This window comes from Coregonus lavaretus, assembly GCF_964263955.1.
Source record: "Coregonus lavaretus genome assembly, contig: HAP1_SCAFFOLD_1294, whole genome shotgun sequence".
Lineage (NCBI taxonomy): Eukaryota > Metazoa > Chordata > Actinopteri > Salmoniformes > Salmonidae > Coregonus > Coregonus lavaretus.
This window is the reverse complement of record NW_028160574.1, coordinates 1-15,772: the sequence shown is the minus strand read 5'-3', so window position 1 is coordinate 15,772 and position 15,772 is coordinate 1. Positions and strand designations below refer to the sequence as shown.

Below are 15,772 nucleotides of genomic sequence, written 5' to 3'. Positions count from 1 at the left end.
AATGTTAATTGCTTTTTGCAGTATTACTTTAGTGCCTTGTTGCTAACAGCCTGTACAGGCTTCCTTCTTTTCACTCTGTCATTTAGGTTAGTATGGTGGAGTAACTACAAGTTTGTTGATCCTTCCTCAGTTTTCTCCTATCACAGCCATTAAACTCTAACCGTTTTTAAGTCACCTCATGGTGAAATCCCTGAGCGGTTTCCTTCCTCTCTGGCAACTGAGTTAGGAAGGACGTCTGTATCTTTGTAGTGACTGGGTGTATTGATACACCATCCAAGGTGTAATTATTCATTTCACCATGCTTTTTTTTACCCATCTACCAATAGGTGCCCTTCTTTGTGAGGCATTGGAAAACCTCCCTGGTCTTTGTGGTTGAATCTGTGTTTGAAATTCACTGCTCGACTGAGTGACCATACAGATAATTGTATGTGTGGGGTACAGAGATGAGGTAGTCATTTAAAATGCATGTTAAACACTATTATTGCACACAGAGTGAGTCCATGCAACTTATTTTGTGACTTGTTTAGCAAAATGTTACTCCTGAACATATGTAGGCTTGCCATAACAAAGGGGTTGAATACTTATTGATTCAAGACATTTCAGCTTTAAATTTGTTATAAATCTGTAAACATTTCGGAAAACATTATTCCACTTTGACATGATTGGGTATTGTGTGTAGGCCAGTGACATAAAATCTCAATTTAATCAGCTTTAAATTCAGGCTGTAACCTAACAAAATGTGGAAAACATCAAGTGGTGTGAATACTTTCTGAAGGCACTTTAGCTGTGTGTGTGGTGGGGGAGGAGAGACAGACGGGAGATGACAGCCATAGATTTTCTGAGTCTGAATCCAATCTTCGGGGACGCGCAGCGGTCTCTGGTACCACCCCCTACAACATTTCGTCCTCTCTCTCTCATGCAGTGTGATGTGTGGTCATATGACAGGGTCTGAATACCAACACACTCTGGACATGAGCGAGGAGGCGTAATCCGGAGAAAACAAGTGGCAAAGTGTGTGTCGCGGACCCTGAGAGAGCGTGAACGGGCACTGGGGAACGCCTATCTGACTGTGAAACTGCGGAGAAGAAAACTCCTATAAAGCAACGGGGGACACTAACTAACTTTTACAAGAGTTTATGTCTAGCCAATCAAGCGAAGTTAAACATTTGTTTATTTACAAATCGTGTCGAGTTATTGCTTTCCCATTTTCAGAGCCGTGCGTGCCAAATCTCAGAATCGGAGGAGGCTGGGGCTTGAGGCAGCAGTTTGGACAACTTTAAAACAAAAGTATACATTTTGGGTTAAGCATCACTCTAGAGCGTCGGCCCTGATTTTGTCTGGTAAACTTGAGTTGTGAGTGTGACAATGGTCGGTGAGATGAGTGAACAGGTCCGGGAAAGACCCAGACCAAGGCCCAGCCCGGACTACCTGATGCAGCTGATGACAGATCGGAAGGTGATGAGCTCGCTGCCCAACTTCACTGGCATCTTCACTCACCTGGAGCGGCTCTTAGACGAAGGTAAGTGCGTAGGCTACAATGCATATTTTTTAAAGATTGACCAAAAATATGGTAGGTCTATAATTAGTTGGTTGATATTTCAACGATGTTGTTTGGTGAGATACTGTGACACACGCCATAGACATTAAGAGAGACACAGAGAGAGAGACAACCAGGCAGTGGGTGCTGTGAACAAACGGACAGTTGTTAGTCTGGGCCGGTGACCTAATGTGCAAGGCGGTGTGAATGTGGCGGCCCATCGCGGTTAGTCACGGGGCTCAGTACACGGTCAACGGGATGTCAACCTGAAAATATTTGACTTTGGAGGGCGTGCTTAGACTGTATGTATGTGAATACAGAGACACACAGACTTAGCCATGCAGGTGGCTAGAGAGCCAGTAAAGTGTGTGTACAGTATGGCTGATTGATTGATTGATTGATTTGTATTCTTTGAAGAGGACCCCCACCACAACAAACACACAGCAAGCAGGTCAAACAACAAGGTAACAAGGAATGAGATGTAATGTGGACTTATTGATCAGATGATATTGATTCTGACAAAGGACAAGGAGAGGGGGAGAAATAACCAAAAAATGACTGAGAGGAAGACAAGAGAGGAGGAAGATGAGGGGAAGTGGCCGGGGAGGTATTTGTTTTTTTTTCTCCAACACTTCAACCTGCCAGTACACTATCTAGAGTTCTCTCTGTGTATATATAGACTGCACTCATGCACTCTCATTCTCTCCTGCAGCCACATTATTCTTATTGTGGCAGTTTAACTACGGTGGCTGTCTCATCCAAGACACATTTCCATTGTATGAGTAATCTTCAATGCTGCAGACATTTTTGGTACCCTTCCCCAGATCTGTGCCTCGACACAATACTGTCTTGGAGCTCTACAGACAATTCCTTCGACCTCATGGCTTGGTTTTTGCTCTGACATGCACTGTCAACTGTGGGACCTTATATAGACAGGTGTGTGCGTTTCCAAATCATGTCCAACCAATTGAATTCACTACAGGTGGACTCTAATCAAGTTGTAGAAACATCTCAAGGATGATCAATGGAAACAGGATGCACCTGAGGTCAATTTCGAGGCTAATAGCAAAGGTTCTGAATACTTATGTAAATAAGGTATTTCCGCTTTTTATTGTTAATATATTTGCAAAAATTTCTAAAAACCTGTTTTCACTTTGTCATTATGAGGTATTGTGTGTAGGTTGCTGAGGATAAAAAAAAAAAATCAATTTTAGAATAAGGCTGTAACTTAACAAAATGTGGAAAAAGTCACGGGGTCTGAATACTTTCTGAAGGCACACGTTCAGAAAGTATTCAGACCCCTTGACTTTTTCCACATTTTGTGACGTTACAGCCGTATTCTAAAATGGATTGAATTGTTTTTTCCCCTCATCAATCTACACACAATAAACCATAATGACTAAGGAAAAACAGGTTTTTAGAAATTGTAACAAATTTATTAAAAATAAAAACCGGAAATATCACATTTCAGACCCTTTACTCAGTACTTTGTGAATCTACTTTTTTAACAACAGATTGTAGCAGTTCGTTAGTTTTGGTGTGCATTGAGGGCATTTTAGTTATGTTTTCCTGGATAGCATTTAACTGTTCATTACTCTCGTTTTGCGTTTCCAAATTGTCCTTTCCTTTGACGGAGGCCATGATCTGTTGGGTTCATGTTGCTGCACTGTTTACAAACTGAGTGGTTCACTGTTGTACAATACTGATCTCTCACCCTCTCCCAGTTGCTTGGGAATATGTTGATTTTATCAAGTTTAGAGGCTTGATTGTTGTCTGGTTTCTACATATAACCACAGTTTTGTCGGTACAAAACGGAGCCACTCACACCCCATGCGTCCTATCAGTATGTGCATGCTCGTCACTATTTTCCTATTGAGATGCATTGCATTGAACATTTTACACTCTTTTTAAGAATGTCAGGTTTGTGATGACAACATGCAAGAGAGCTGTATTCATTCATTGCTATGATCATTGACACAGATCACCCATTATATTGACCAGATACTCCAGTGGCTGCTCTAACAATGAAAATAAATGTCTTCAAAAATGGAAGGCAGTCGGGAGGAGGCAAAATCAGGTGGGACCAGGGCTGTGGTGGTCGTGAAATTTTGTCAGCCGGTGATTGTCAAGCAAATAACTGCCGGTCTCATGGTAATTGACCATTAATTAACATAATTACGATTAGCTTCCTCGTATAGCCTACAAGCCACTGATGCAGACCTGTGGAACATCTACATTTAAAAAAAAAAGTCTAATAAATCCATTTAATATAGCCTACACCATCACAATAAATCCATTATTTATTTTAGACAGGTCTAAAGAAACATGATTTGAAGAAAAATGTAGTCTATTTCAGTAGAACAGAATAACATACTCTGAGTTGTCCTTATGTTAGGCCCTGATCTGGCTGTGCCATATGGCTGTGGGCTACACTAGTTCATTTAGCAGACAATATTTGCTTAGAATTCCGTGGCATTATTTTATATTATTTTATAATATGAAGAATACAATTGAACATAGCTTAATAAAATAGAAAGGATATTTTCCCCAAATTATTTATGAGGGAGTGTGCACATCCGGCTATTCTGTGTTGAGCGGTTAACAAAGAAACAGTTCCTCCTATATGCTTAATTTTAGAGTTATTTATGCAACTTTAGTTGTGATTCATACGTTGGGCTACATGTTTTGATTTTTAAAACATTCTAAGGCTGTATGATGCGACTTTAATTATGATTTGTAAAAAGTCACATGAAAGGCATGAGCTCTGCTTTGTTTCTTGTGCAGGCTCCACACACTTCATCAGTCTCTCATTCACAATTTGACAAGCACTTGATAATATTCTCACCAGGCCTCGAATTTCCCGGCGGCATCCCCCTTGTGTGGCTGTAAAGCCCCATAAAAAAATTCCATGCCTTTTGCGGCCAAAGTGGCCCGTTGTGCCCTTGGGCTGAATATAATAAATATAATTCCCTTCTCCCGGCTGCCAATCACCGTGCTCCGAATCACCTCTCACTCACATGGCTCTCTCAGATATCTCAATTCTTATTAGCCAATGCCCGTCACATGATCGAGTCCTTTTCACAGGCATCTCAGCTCCGAAGTAGGCTACAAGTGAAGACAGACACATCGGGACGCAACTGCGTGTGTCCTTCTTATCGAATTCCGAGGCACATATTGTGGACAGTTCTTTTAACTTCTTAATTTACTTTTCGTCAGCCAACAAGATGAGTAAACCTAACGAACAGGAAAAGCACTAGCCTATGTCAATCTACTATCCCCCATAGTACAAAAGTTGACCTATTCTATTGGTCAACTTGTCCTTCTGTGCGAGAAAGAAATATTCGAAATATACTCCGGGACAGTTGTGGGATGCGATAGATCCCAAATTAATACAACCACTCGCATCAAAAAAACTTTTAAAAGCAATGAGGCTGATGCAACAGATCAGAACGTTTAGCTTAAAATGTTGGTAAACTATTAGGCTATTTCTTCACATTATAAGCGCAGCAATGTGCACACGGCAGTAGGCTATAAGCGAGACTGTTCCAATATGCAATCAATTAGCGGGAAAACACCATTCTCAAAAGTGACCGCAAATGCGATTATGCATGTAATGCTTTATTATATAGGTGCATTTTTATGGTGAAAATGATCTTCCAGTTAGTCTCTACACCGGTTGTAAAGCTGCAGTTGGTAGAGCATGGCGTTTGCAACGCCAGGGTTGTGGGTTCAATTCCCACGGGGGTCAGTATGAAAAAATAAATAAAATAATGTATGCACTCACTAACTGTAAGTCGCTCTGGATAAGAGCGTCTGCTAAATGACTAAAATGTAAAAAAAAAAAAAGTTATGTAAAGCGGATTAATGTGCTTCAATTGAAGAACTTAAGTTGTGACACAAACCTTATCAAAACATATAGGCCTATGGGCTAGGCTACATGAGGTGTGCGACTATGATTTGAAAAAGTTGCCAAAAAAAGGCATGTGCTGTTTCTTGCTTTACTGCACACAAGCTGGGCGTCATTCATAAGTGCTAATATATAATTCACAAGTGATAGGCTAATATTGTCACCCATCAGACTATTCTTGATTTAATCTTGTCTTTACATATACTAAATCATATATGTGTGAAATTTGTTTTGATTTAGAATGGACGATTATCATGCACCTGTCTCGAAACAGGGGCAGCGGGAAAAAATACATGTAATCTATGCACTTAAATAGCAAATGGAGGACGCTTTTCATGCCAGCCAGGTAAGCTATACAACTGTTGAAAAGCGAAGCAATGTGCTAAATATTAGCAAAGTTGATAAGTAAATATAGTAGGCCTAGCCTATAGAAAGCTGATGGGATCCTCCTCTTTTTAATAGAGGCCATCAAAACACTGTTTTCTCATGCAATTGCATAGCCTATAGAAATGTTGCGCAACATGAGCTCATGGGGTCTCAAGTGTTTGACCTGATTTTCGATTACATTTGCATTGACGTCAGAGTGATTAAAGGGACAACAGAGAGCTGAGTGCCAGGCAGTTAGCAAGTTTGGTAGGCTACTAATGACCATCAGCAGCATCAGAGCTTGGAGAAGCCTAGTTACCGTGACTAAACGGTCACATGGAATATGACTGCGGTCATGACTAGTGACTGCCGGTGTGGCGGCAATACGGTCACCATAACAGCCCTAGGTGGGACCAGTCTAGCCAATGAGAGGGCAGATACGCTCGTGAACAACAGGCACAACGGTTTCCAATAGTTACCACAGCCACAATGTCTAAATTGGCTATATCGTAAAAATGCATGATTTTTTTTGTTGCTTTTTGGTCTCAATTACATTTTAGGGCTAGGCATAAGGTTAGCAGTGTGGTTAAGGTTAGGTTTAAAATCACATTTTAAGAAGATCAATTGTAGAAATAGACAGGGTTTATGACTTTGTGACGATATAGTGTTTTTTTCTCACTCGTAGCAACCTAATCATTACGAAATTTCTATTTGAACAAATAAGCCACACGTAGCAAATAAGCCATAATTTTTTTTTTTGTTAACCAAATTCGACTCACTCTCTGACCACACTCCTCGCTTGGTGAGCGGAAAGAAACGCCATGTGCTGGAGAAGACAGATTTTGGGCCCAGTTATCCCTCTCGCTTCTTGTTCTCTGTTGTTGATCTCCTGAAGAAGCTATCCCTTTTACTTTTTTTCTGTTCCCCAAAATGTTTGGATATAAAGTTACCAGGTTGTTAGCTAGCCAATGAGGTAACATGACTTAACAATGTGTAACGACGCGCGAGTAGTTTTACATTTACATTTTATTCATTTACCATGCTCTACCAACTGAACTACACTAGAACTGCCCACGATATGGTTTATGAATGTATAATGCAGTCCCGGCGAGGAATATATTTTGCGGCGGTAACATGGGATCTCTCGAGTGGCGCAGTGGTCACTAGAGATCCTGGTTTCGAATCCAGGCTTTGTCGTAGCCGGCCGCGACCGGGAGACCCATGGGGCGGCGCACAATTGGCCCAGCGTCGTCCAGGGTAGGGGAGGGAATGGCCGGCAGGGATGTAGCTCAGTTGGTAGAGCATGGCGTTTGCAACGCCAGGGTTGTGGGTTCGATTCCCACGGGGGGCCAGTATGAAAAATAAAAAATAATGTATGCACTCACTAACTGTAAGTCGCTTTGGATAAGAGCGTCTGCTAAATGACTCAAATGTAGTAATGTTGCAACCATGACGCTATCGAATCTGCACTCGCTTTTTTCTCTAGGGCACTCGGAATCAACGGTACAGCGTAGCCTAATCATTTAAACAATAATTATCTTGGAGATATGTTTCCTAGTCGCACAGTGCCCCCAACAACAATTGCTCCCCTGGCGCTGATGATGTGGACATCGATTAAGGCAGCCCCTCGCACCTCTCTGATTCAGAGGGGTTGGGTTAAATGCGGCGGACACATTTCAGTTGAATGCATTCAGTTGTGCAACTGACTAGGTGTCCCCTTCCCCTTTCCCAAATTGGTCGCACTTTGGAGCCCTGAGTGTATGTGTACTTCTAGGTGTGTGTGTGTGTAATAATCAGGTTTACGTGTGAGGTCAGATGTGTTATTAGAGGCGTATAGCTGTTGTGAAAATAGCTTTAGATAATTATAGTTCCAGTTATTATAACTATGTTCACACTTAGTTATCACTCTGCTTCCGTCAGGCCATAGTTATTTCACGTGTGTTTGTGTGTGTGTGGGTGTGGGTGTGTGTGGCTTAGCAGGTTATTATAGTGGTTGCCATGCTATTAGTAATGCATCATGCAACATTGGAAGTCTGAGTCAGACAGCTTTAAACAAACACACACTGTCTCTGTCTTTTATTTTGTAGTGCTTGACATTAAAATCTTGATTTTAAAGCTTCAAATGACGTTTTAAATTATGTCTCTCGCTCTCTCTCTTCACTTCTCCCAATCTCCCTCCATCAGAGATAGGTAGAGTGCGCAAGGACATGTATAACGACTCAATGAATGGAGGTGTCGCTGCCGAGGGGCGTGACTCCGAGGAGCTGCCTGATGGGATTGGTCCAGTGGCTCAGCTGCAGGAGAAGCTCTACGTGCCCGTCAAAGAGTTCCCCGACGTGAGTGGACAAACCTTTTTTCAACCTTTTTATAGACGTCTTTATTTTAGTGTCTATCCAGAGTGACAGAATATCTATCCCTATCCATAACAGAAACGTCCAGCCCATTGAAGGGTAAGGTAGAGCCCATATAAATGGAATGAATAGAACAGGCTTGGAACCTTTTAACCCTTGCAATTTCACTAGTAAACTCATGGGTACACTCACAATGGCTTCCTGGTATTGTGATGCAATAATTTCCATGGGAAGGTAGAATGTTCGTTCAAATGATGCTAACTGATGTGGCTCATGTAATGGGACCAGCAATACTAGTTAGCAACGGCGCTGGTAGTTAGCAACGGCTCTGGTCCCAGATTTGTGACAACGTTGTCTTGACCTTTATATTTTTGACCTAACTTTGCTCCTAACTAGCATAGCTGGTACCATTGTTGCAAAGAGTTGTCTTAAACTTTGTCATCTTCAATGTAGCTTTGCTCCTATGGGTACACTCGCAATGGCCACCAGTCCACCCATTATGCCAACATTAGATTTGTGTGTATTAGGATTTTGTTGTGGAACTGTTAGATATTACTTGATAGATATTGCTGCACTGTCGGAACTAGAAGCACAAGCATCTGCTAACCATGTGTATGTGACCAATAGCTCAGCTGGTAGAGCATGGCGCTTGTAACGCCAAGTTAGTGGGTTCGATCCCCGGGACCACCCATACACAAAAAAAAAATGTATGCACGCATGACTGTAAGTCGCTTTGGATAAAAGCGTCTGCTAAATGGCATGTTTATTTATTTATATTTGATTTGATTTGACTTGAATGGAGACGGCCGTTCTATTAATTATATTTCTATGGTAGAGCCATCACCATGTTGCTTACTCCTGTCTGGTCTATTCAGATTTGTTAACATAGATGGGGTAGCGGTAAAGGGTTGCTTTCTAAGCTCCCAGACCTTATTAAAGGGGGTTAGAATGTATGGCAGAGGACATCAGATAGGGGTGACGACCTACAAGCTCTCACGGTCTCATTGCAGAATAAGACGTTTATCCACGTTTCTCCAACGTTAAATGTCAAAGTTGCTCCAAACATCAAATTTCGAAGTGTTTTGACACCCTGGGTTGACTACTCCTGCTCAGTATCATTCCTTTTCTCCAAAGGCAAATGTTGAAGTTGCTCCAAACTTCAATGACAGAAGCTTCTCTTCATTCACATGATGAAATGGCAATATAACCACGGTTAGTGCTATCTGGTATCCTTGGGAAGTCTCGACCTTAACTTATACCATTTTAAATGACAACTTCAAGGGGGTAATGTCTGAGTTGGGACGTCCTAAGGATTCCAAATAGCATGGACCGTGTAACCAATGGTAACACATGCAGACACACGCAGAAGCACTCACACAAACTCACACACCGATGGAACAGATGAGATCAGGGCTAAAAATACATTCTAATGTTCCGCGTGTGGGTTGCGTGTTAAAGCGGTTGTTTTAGAAAGGAAGAGAATGCGTTGACACCTGTAGAGAAGTGGGGGGATCAGAAAAACACGTAAAAACAGACACAACGGGTGACTGCGCGATAGAGAGAGAGAGAGAGAGAGAGAGAGGGAGGCAGCTGTCTTGTTAATCTCTCAGCTCCAGTGACAGATAAGGTTAAGAGAGTCTGGCTTCACCACCAGCCAAAACAAACAATGACCTATTCCTGACTCACACGCACACACAGGGCTCTAAAGTGCGACAAAATATTTTGTTGTGCCACCACACGTTTTATTTTGGGAGCACTGTGGCACTATGAAAAATAGCTCCCAGATAATAATTGTTGTAATGATAAGGCTTCGCTGTACGGTTGTTTCCGAGTGCCTTAGAGAAAAAAGCGAGTGCGGTTTAATTGGCGTCATGGGTTGCGCCATTACTACAGTGAAAACGTCTCTCTTCTAAAGCCGAAATCACATGGAGAGACCGTGTCAAAATTTGCGCATGAGATTAGAGAGCGTAAATACATATACACTGCGTAGCGTATGCCAATTTAATTGTAATGAGAATCCATAATAAAGAGTTGTATTTTATGTTCGTTATTTAGCGCTTGTTAATTATTGTGTGTTCCCTTTGACTTGCATTGTAATTTGACACGCTGTGACGCATCTGTTTTCTCCCGTTCACTCCTGTGCATTCTAATTCCAGCGTGTTCACGTGCGTAAAAAATCTGCATACTTTTACTTTTTAACCTTAAGTATATTTTAGAAATTACATTTACTTTTGATACTTAAGTATATTTAAAACCAAATACTTTTAGACTTTTACTCGAGCAGTATTTTACTGGGTGACCTTCACTTTTACTTGAGTAATTTTCTATTAAGGTATCTTTTCTTTGACTAAAGTATGACAATTGGGTACTTTTTCCACCACTGGAAAAGGGATAACTTCTTTAGAAGATCAATGATCATAGCAATGAATGGATGACTGCTCTCTTGCGTGTCATCACAAGCCTGACATTTTTTAAGAGTGTACCATTTTCAATATAATGCGTCTCAATAGGAAAATAGTGCTTTTACACAATGTAGAAACCTAATATTACACAAATGACTTTGTAATTTCAATGACAGGTATTCATATCAACATTTTAGCTTTTATAATAAACTAAAGTTTGCAGTGTTTCATAGAGCCGTGTTTTTTTAGAGCACAACATGTGCTGCAAAAGTAGCTAGAATATAGGCCCAATATAGGATGTATCTCAATCAATTAAAAAAATATCATATTTTCTGGTGCTCTTACATTTCATGTGGTGCTCCTAACTTTTTAAAATTGGGAGCACCAGTGCTAAAAAAATGTAATGGGTTATTTCATGGCCAGGCCAAATTAGACCAAGTTACCAACCAGGTCCTGGAGTATTTCATGGCCCTACATCTTCTTAGAATGTCTCTCTCTCTCTCTCTCTCTCTCTCTCTCTCTCTCTCTCTCTCTCTCTCTCTCTCTCTCTCTCTGTCTCTCTCTCTCTCTCTCTGTCTCTCTGTCTCTCTCTCTCTCTGTGTGTTCAGTTTAACTTTGTAGGTAGGATCCTGGGTCCAAGGGGTTTAACAGCCAAACAGCTGGAGGCAGAGACAGGCTGTAAGATCATGGTACGAGGAAAAGGATCCATGAGAGACAAGAATAAGGTATGCTCACAAACAGACGCAAGCCCGCAAAACACACACCAACACATACACACACTCACAGCATGGTGTATTTATTTTGATAGTAGATTCTAAAGAGTGGAGTGGAGGGGAAATAGAGCTGGGTCCATATGTTTCTCTGCTGGCTTAGGTTCTCTGGTTCTGGCTAGAGTGTCAGCCATCCAGCCTTCCAGTGGAGCAACTAACGGCAGGTGGAGCGCAGCCAGCATTCCATCCACCTCTCATGAGAATACACCCATCCCACACCTCAGAGAAAGAAAGAAAGAAAGAGGGAGGGAGGAAGGAGGGGGAGAGATGTTGAAATGGATAGAAAGAGTGGGTAGACATTCTGACCTTCTTCATGAGTGGGGATTATTCAGTTAAATGGCTACACTGTAAAACCAAGTGTTTAGGATCTGAACACATAACTAAACACTTTTCTGTAACATTTTTTAAACGCCTCAAGGCATTTAGAATTTCAATGAAAACGCATCACAGTGTTTAGATTGTAAACACCAGAACATGTTTATTCGCTGTAACACTTTTTAAACACACAAACACATTTATTTAGCACAAGGCGTTCAGGTGTTAAACACTGAACACTGGGTGGAAAGCTGAAATTGCATGTTTCCCAGCATGCCTTTCGAGTGACTGTAAGAGATACCCACTCATGACTGTTTGTTAGTGACAGAGACATGGTTGTTGCATTCAATTTCTTAAATTCTTGAAGCCTTCACCAAGTGACTGCTTAAGTGAATGTTTGAACCCTTTATGACAACATATTTATACATTTAATAAGGCGTTTAGTTATGGCCTAGTTATCCTTAACATTGTGGTTTGAAAATCCTGGCTCATGGGCCACAACAGACATGCAAGTCACAGTATGCTGGTTTGTGAAGTGATTTAATAATTCCTATCAGAATCCAGCCAGAGGAAGGATATCCAAGAATTTGAATATTTGATCACAAACAAGACTACCTAAATGATCTAAACTGGAACAACCATCTCAGTAACGGTTGCAATAAGTCCAACCCCTTACAGATTGGATTAGTTTAGAAATGTTTTAGTTATTTATCTTTGTATAGTTAAGATCAATGAATCAAGCAATGTGCATGAGGAAACATAGATATTAAAACCAACTATTCTAAAAAAATCAACCTGAAACAACGCATGCTGGGAAATATGATAATGAGGCCACTACCACATCTTTCTCACTGTGAGAGAATTAATGGAAATGAACTCAACACAGTCGAATAACAACAACGGCACGCGATGATTTGAAAATAATTCTTGAAGCAAATGTCCTGTTCAGTTATAGATAAGGTGACAGACATTCCTAACACTGATCTGATTAAAAGGCATGGAAAGTCACATAAATTTTGTATGACTAAAGTCACTGTAAACAGGACGGTAGGAAAGTAAACACTATTGTTTAAAATCAGAACACTTAGGTGATATAGGTGTTCTCCTGGTTGGAAACTGACTGGAAAAAAGCTGACTCATGTTTACTCTAGCCTTATTGGAAAATCTAAATGCCTAATGTTTAAGTTTTAAACACTGACATTTAGGTTATAAATGTGTCACGTTTCATGGTCTTAGAGTGTACCGTGTCGTTACAGAACTGAAGTCAATGTGGACAGTCTTCTGGGAACTACAACAGTTGTATGGATGAAGGAAGACGCTCACGTACACACTCAAACATAAATACACACGCCGTAATATTCATGTTTTGTTTGTGTATCAGGAAGAGCTGAACAGAGGGAAACCTAACTGGGAACACTTGAGTGAGGAGCTTCATGTTCTTATCACAGTGGAAGACTCACGCAACAGAGCTCAGATCAAACTACAAAGAGCTACCGCAGAGGTCAAGAAACTACTCGTACCAGCTGTGAGTACCATGAGTTTCATGCTATAATTGTCTGTGTGTGTGTGTGTGTGTCAGGGAGTTGGGTAATTCGCCAGGCAGCATGTATAAAGGCGTATCCATGGTAATGCATGTGAAAGGAGGAAGGGGATGAATGAAGAGACTGTTCACACATTCTCTTCACTATCACTCCTTTCACTCCTTAATTAATTCCCTCTTCCTCTCTATTTTCTCACTTGTTTTTTTGGTCCCTCAACATTTCTGCCGTTCTCTTAGCCTCCTACCCTCTATCCCCCACACCTCACACAGACACCTTGCTAACAATGTTGCTCTCCTGAAATTCAACATTGAATAGAGAAGTTGTGAACTCTCAAATCGCACTGCATTGACTTGCAGTAATATAACTTACGCTTTGAACACACCGACTGCGTTTTTGCGTTTTGGTACACCAGAAGTACATTCATTTCCAATGGAACGCTGCGTTTGCCTTGCAGCGTTGCGTTGCAGAGGCAGTTGCAGTGCGTTCTGTGTGGTGCATACTTTGGATTTATCGAACGTATGCGTCAAACTGTATGCGTAGACGGGTTGACAGAAATGGTAGCAGAAGGTGAATGTTGAACTTTTGTTGCACACATATCTAGATGATGCTGCATACTATTTTGCACAATGACGCAGTCGGTGTGTTCAAGCGTTATGCCCCCTGTCAACTTATGCTGTCCCGCCCCTGTCTCTTAATGTCCAATCAGTGTGAAGTATCAACACCAGAGAGGTTATAGGGTAGGAGGGGGCTAAGCTGTGAAGTACAGGTACTATAATTATACATGTTAAATGTCCAGTGCAGCTGTTTTTATCTCAATATCAAATTATTTATGGGTAACTATTAAGTACCTTACTGTGATTGTTTAAAATTAAAATGGTAAAAAAAGAAACAAAAATAACTTCTTAGCAAAGAGCAATTTCTCAAGCTAGAATTTAGCTAGGACTGTCTGGGAGTGGTCTGAGTGGGCAGGGGAAAACTAGCTGTTATTGGCGGAGAGGTTTGGAACTCTTTTGGTCTATTAACTAATTTACTGCATGGAAGGCCATTGAAGGCCAAAACTCCATCCCACCAAAACAGGCTGAAATTTCAGGCGGTCTTTTCAAACAGCTCTTACACTATAACGGCATTATCATCATTTTCACAATTTCACACTATTATTCCAACCTCATAGTGTGGAAATATAAAACACAGGAAAATCACGTTGTTGACTGCACTGGGCCTTTAACAACCCATAAACCCAGTGTGTGGGTAGGGGATAATGATATATGTTAGTTTAACCTGGCCTAGCTGGACATCACTCACAATCTGTTGGCCAGAGAGTAACGTAATCCAACCTTCAGCCAACTGGACAGATATTGTGTATGTGTGTGTAGGCTGATGGAGAGGACAGTCTGAAAAAGATGCAGCTAATGGAGCTGGCCATTCTCAACGGAACCTACAGAGACGCCAACATCAAGCAACGTAAGGATGACATCATCAGAAAGCGCCTGTCCTGAAACTGACTTTTTGAGGGAGATGTTTTCTTTTCCATCTAGTAATGTATTGTCTATTTCTTCTCTCTCTCTCTCTGTGTGTGTGTGTGTGTGTTTGCCTGATGTGTGTAGCCACTATGGCCTTCTCCCTAGCCTCCTCTCAGCAGCCGCGGCTCATCTCCAGCCCCTCCCCTGTCATGCAGCAGGCTATGCGAAGCCCCGCCCCTGGTCAACAGCCCAACCTCATGCCTCACCTGATTCGTCAGATCCAGAGTCAGCAGGCCCTCATGCAAGGAGCCAATCAGCACGCTGCACTGATGCAGCAATCACCTGAATCAGGAGGGTTCTTCTACGCTCCCTACGAATATTCCCCCTACACCCTGACCCCATCTATACTAGAATACCCCATGGACACTACTGGCGTGCTAGGTAATCACACACAGATCAAGTTGATTTGGGCATGAGGGTTGTGTTGTGTTGTAACGTGGTTGTATTTCTCTCTCTGTCTCCAGGTATGTCTTTCCAAACCAAAGGCTGAGAGATAAACTCCCTCCTACACATGGACCTCACATACACACACACACACACACACACACACACACACACACACACACACACACACACTGGACAGGCTTATCTGAAATGGGCCTCTTGACTGTCTTCTTAATGATTCTGTCACTGTTTGATGATGTCACTGTTTGATAATGTCACTGTCAACCTCCTGTGTTTTGGTGATGTGGTTGCGCGGTGAGCAGGAGCGATGACGGCTAAGGTGCAACGCCACAATATGAGGGCCCATCCTTACCAAAGAGTAGTGAACACCGACAGAGGTCAGTTAGATCACCAGACAGTGTGAGTGGGAATACACACGTGTGAGTGATTTTGAGTGTGTGTGCCGCATGCTAAGAGAGGAATGAGACCAGAATGTGAGGGGAAAGTCAAACAGTGGGCTGTGTGTAAAGGTCTAACAACAGTCTGTCACAGAGCAGAGAGAGGGTGGTGATAGGAATGGATGAGTCCGTCCCGGGGGTGATAATTCCAGGGCGCTCATAGCCCCTCTGTCAGATAGAGGGAGGCATGTGAGGTTGTCCCCTTCTTTTAGAATGGACTG

At 41.8% G+C, this 15,772-nt stretch overlaps 1 protein-coding gene across 2 annotated transcripts; it reads left to right on the top strand.

Annotated features, from left to right (window-relative positions):
• Positions 1-948: 948 nt before the first annotated feature.
• LOC311121658 (protein quaking-B-like) lies at positions 949-15,746 on the top strand. Of its 2 annotated transcripts, none has more exons than XM_084196114.1 (7): positions 949-1,519; positions 7,995-8,146; positions 11,172-11,288; positions 13,030-13,173; positions 14,563-14,650; positions 14,794-15,090; positions 15,417-15,746. In XM_084196114.1, exons 1-7 carry the CDS (start codon positions 1,366-1,368, stop codon positions 15,515-15,517), a joined length of 1,053 nt encoding a protein of 350 aa, XP_084052240.1. In that variant the 5' UTR covers positions 949-1,365; the 3' UTR covers positions 15,518-15,746. The 2 variants fall into 2 exon arrangements, with proteins under 2 accessions (XP_084052240.1, XP_084052241.1); XM_084196115.1 differs by lacking the exon at positions 15,417-15,746 and adding an exon at positions 15,174-15,413.
• Positions 15,747-15,772: the final 26 nt, after the last annotated feature.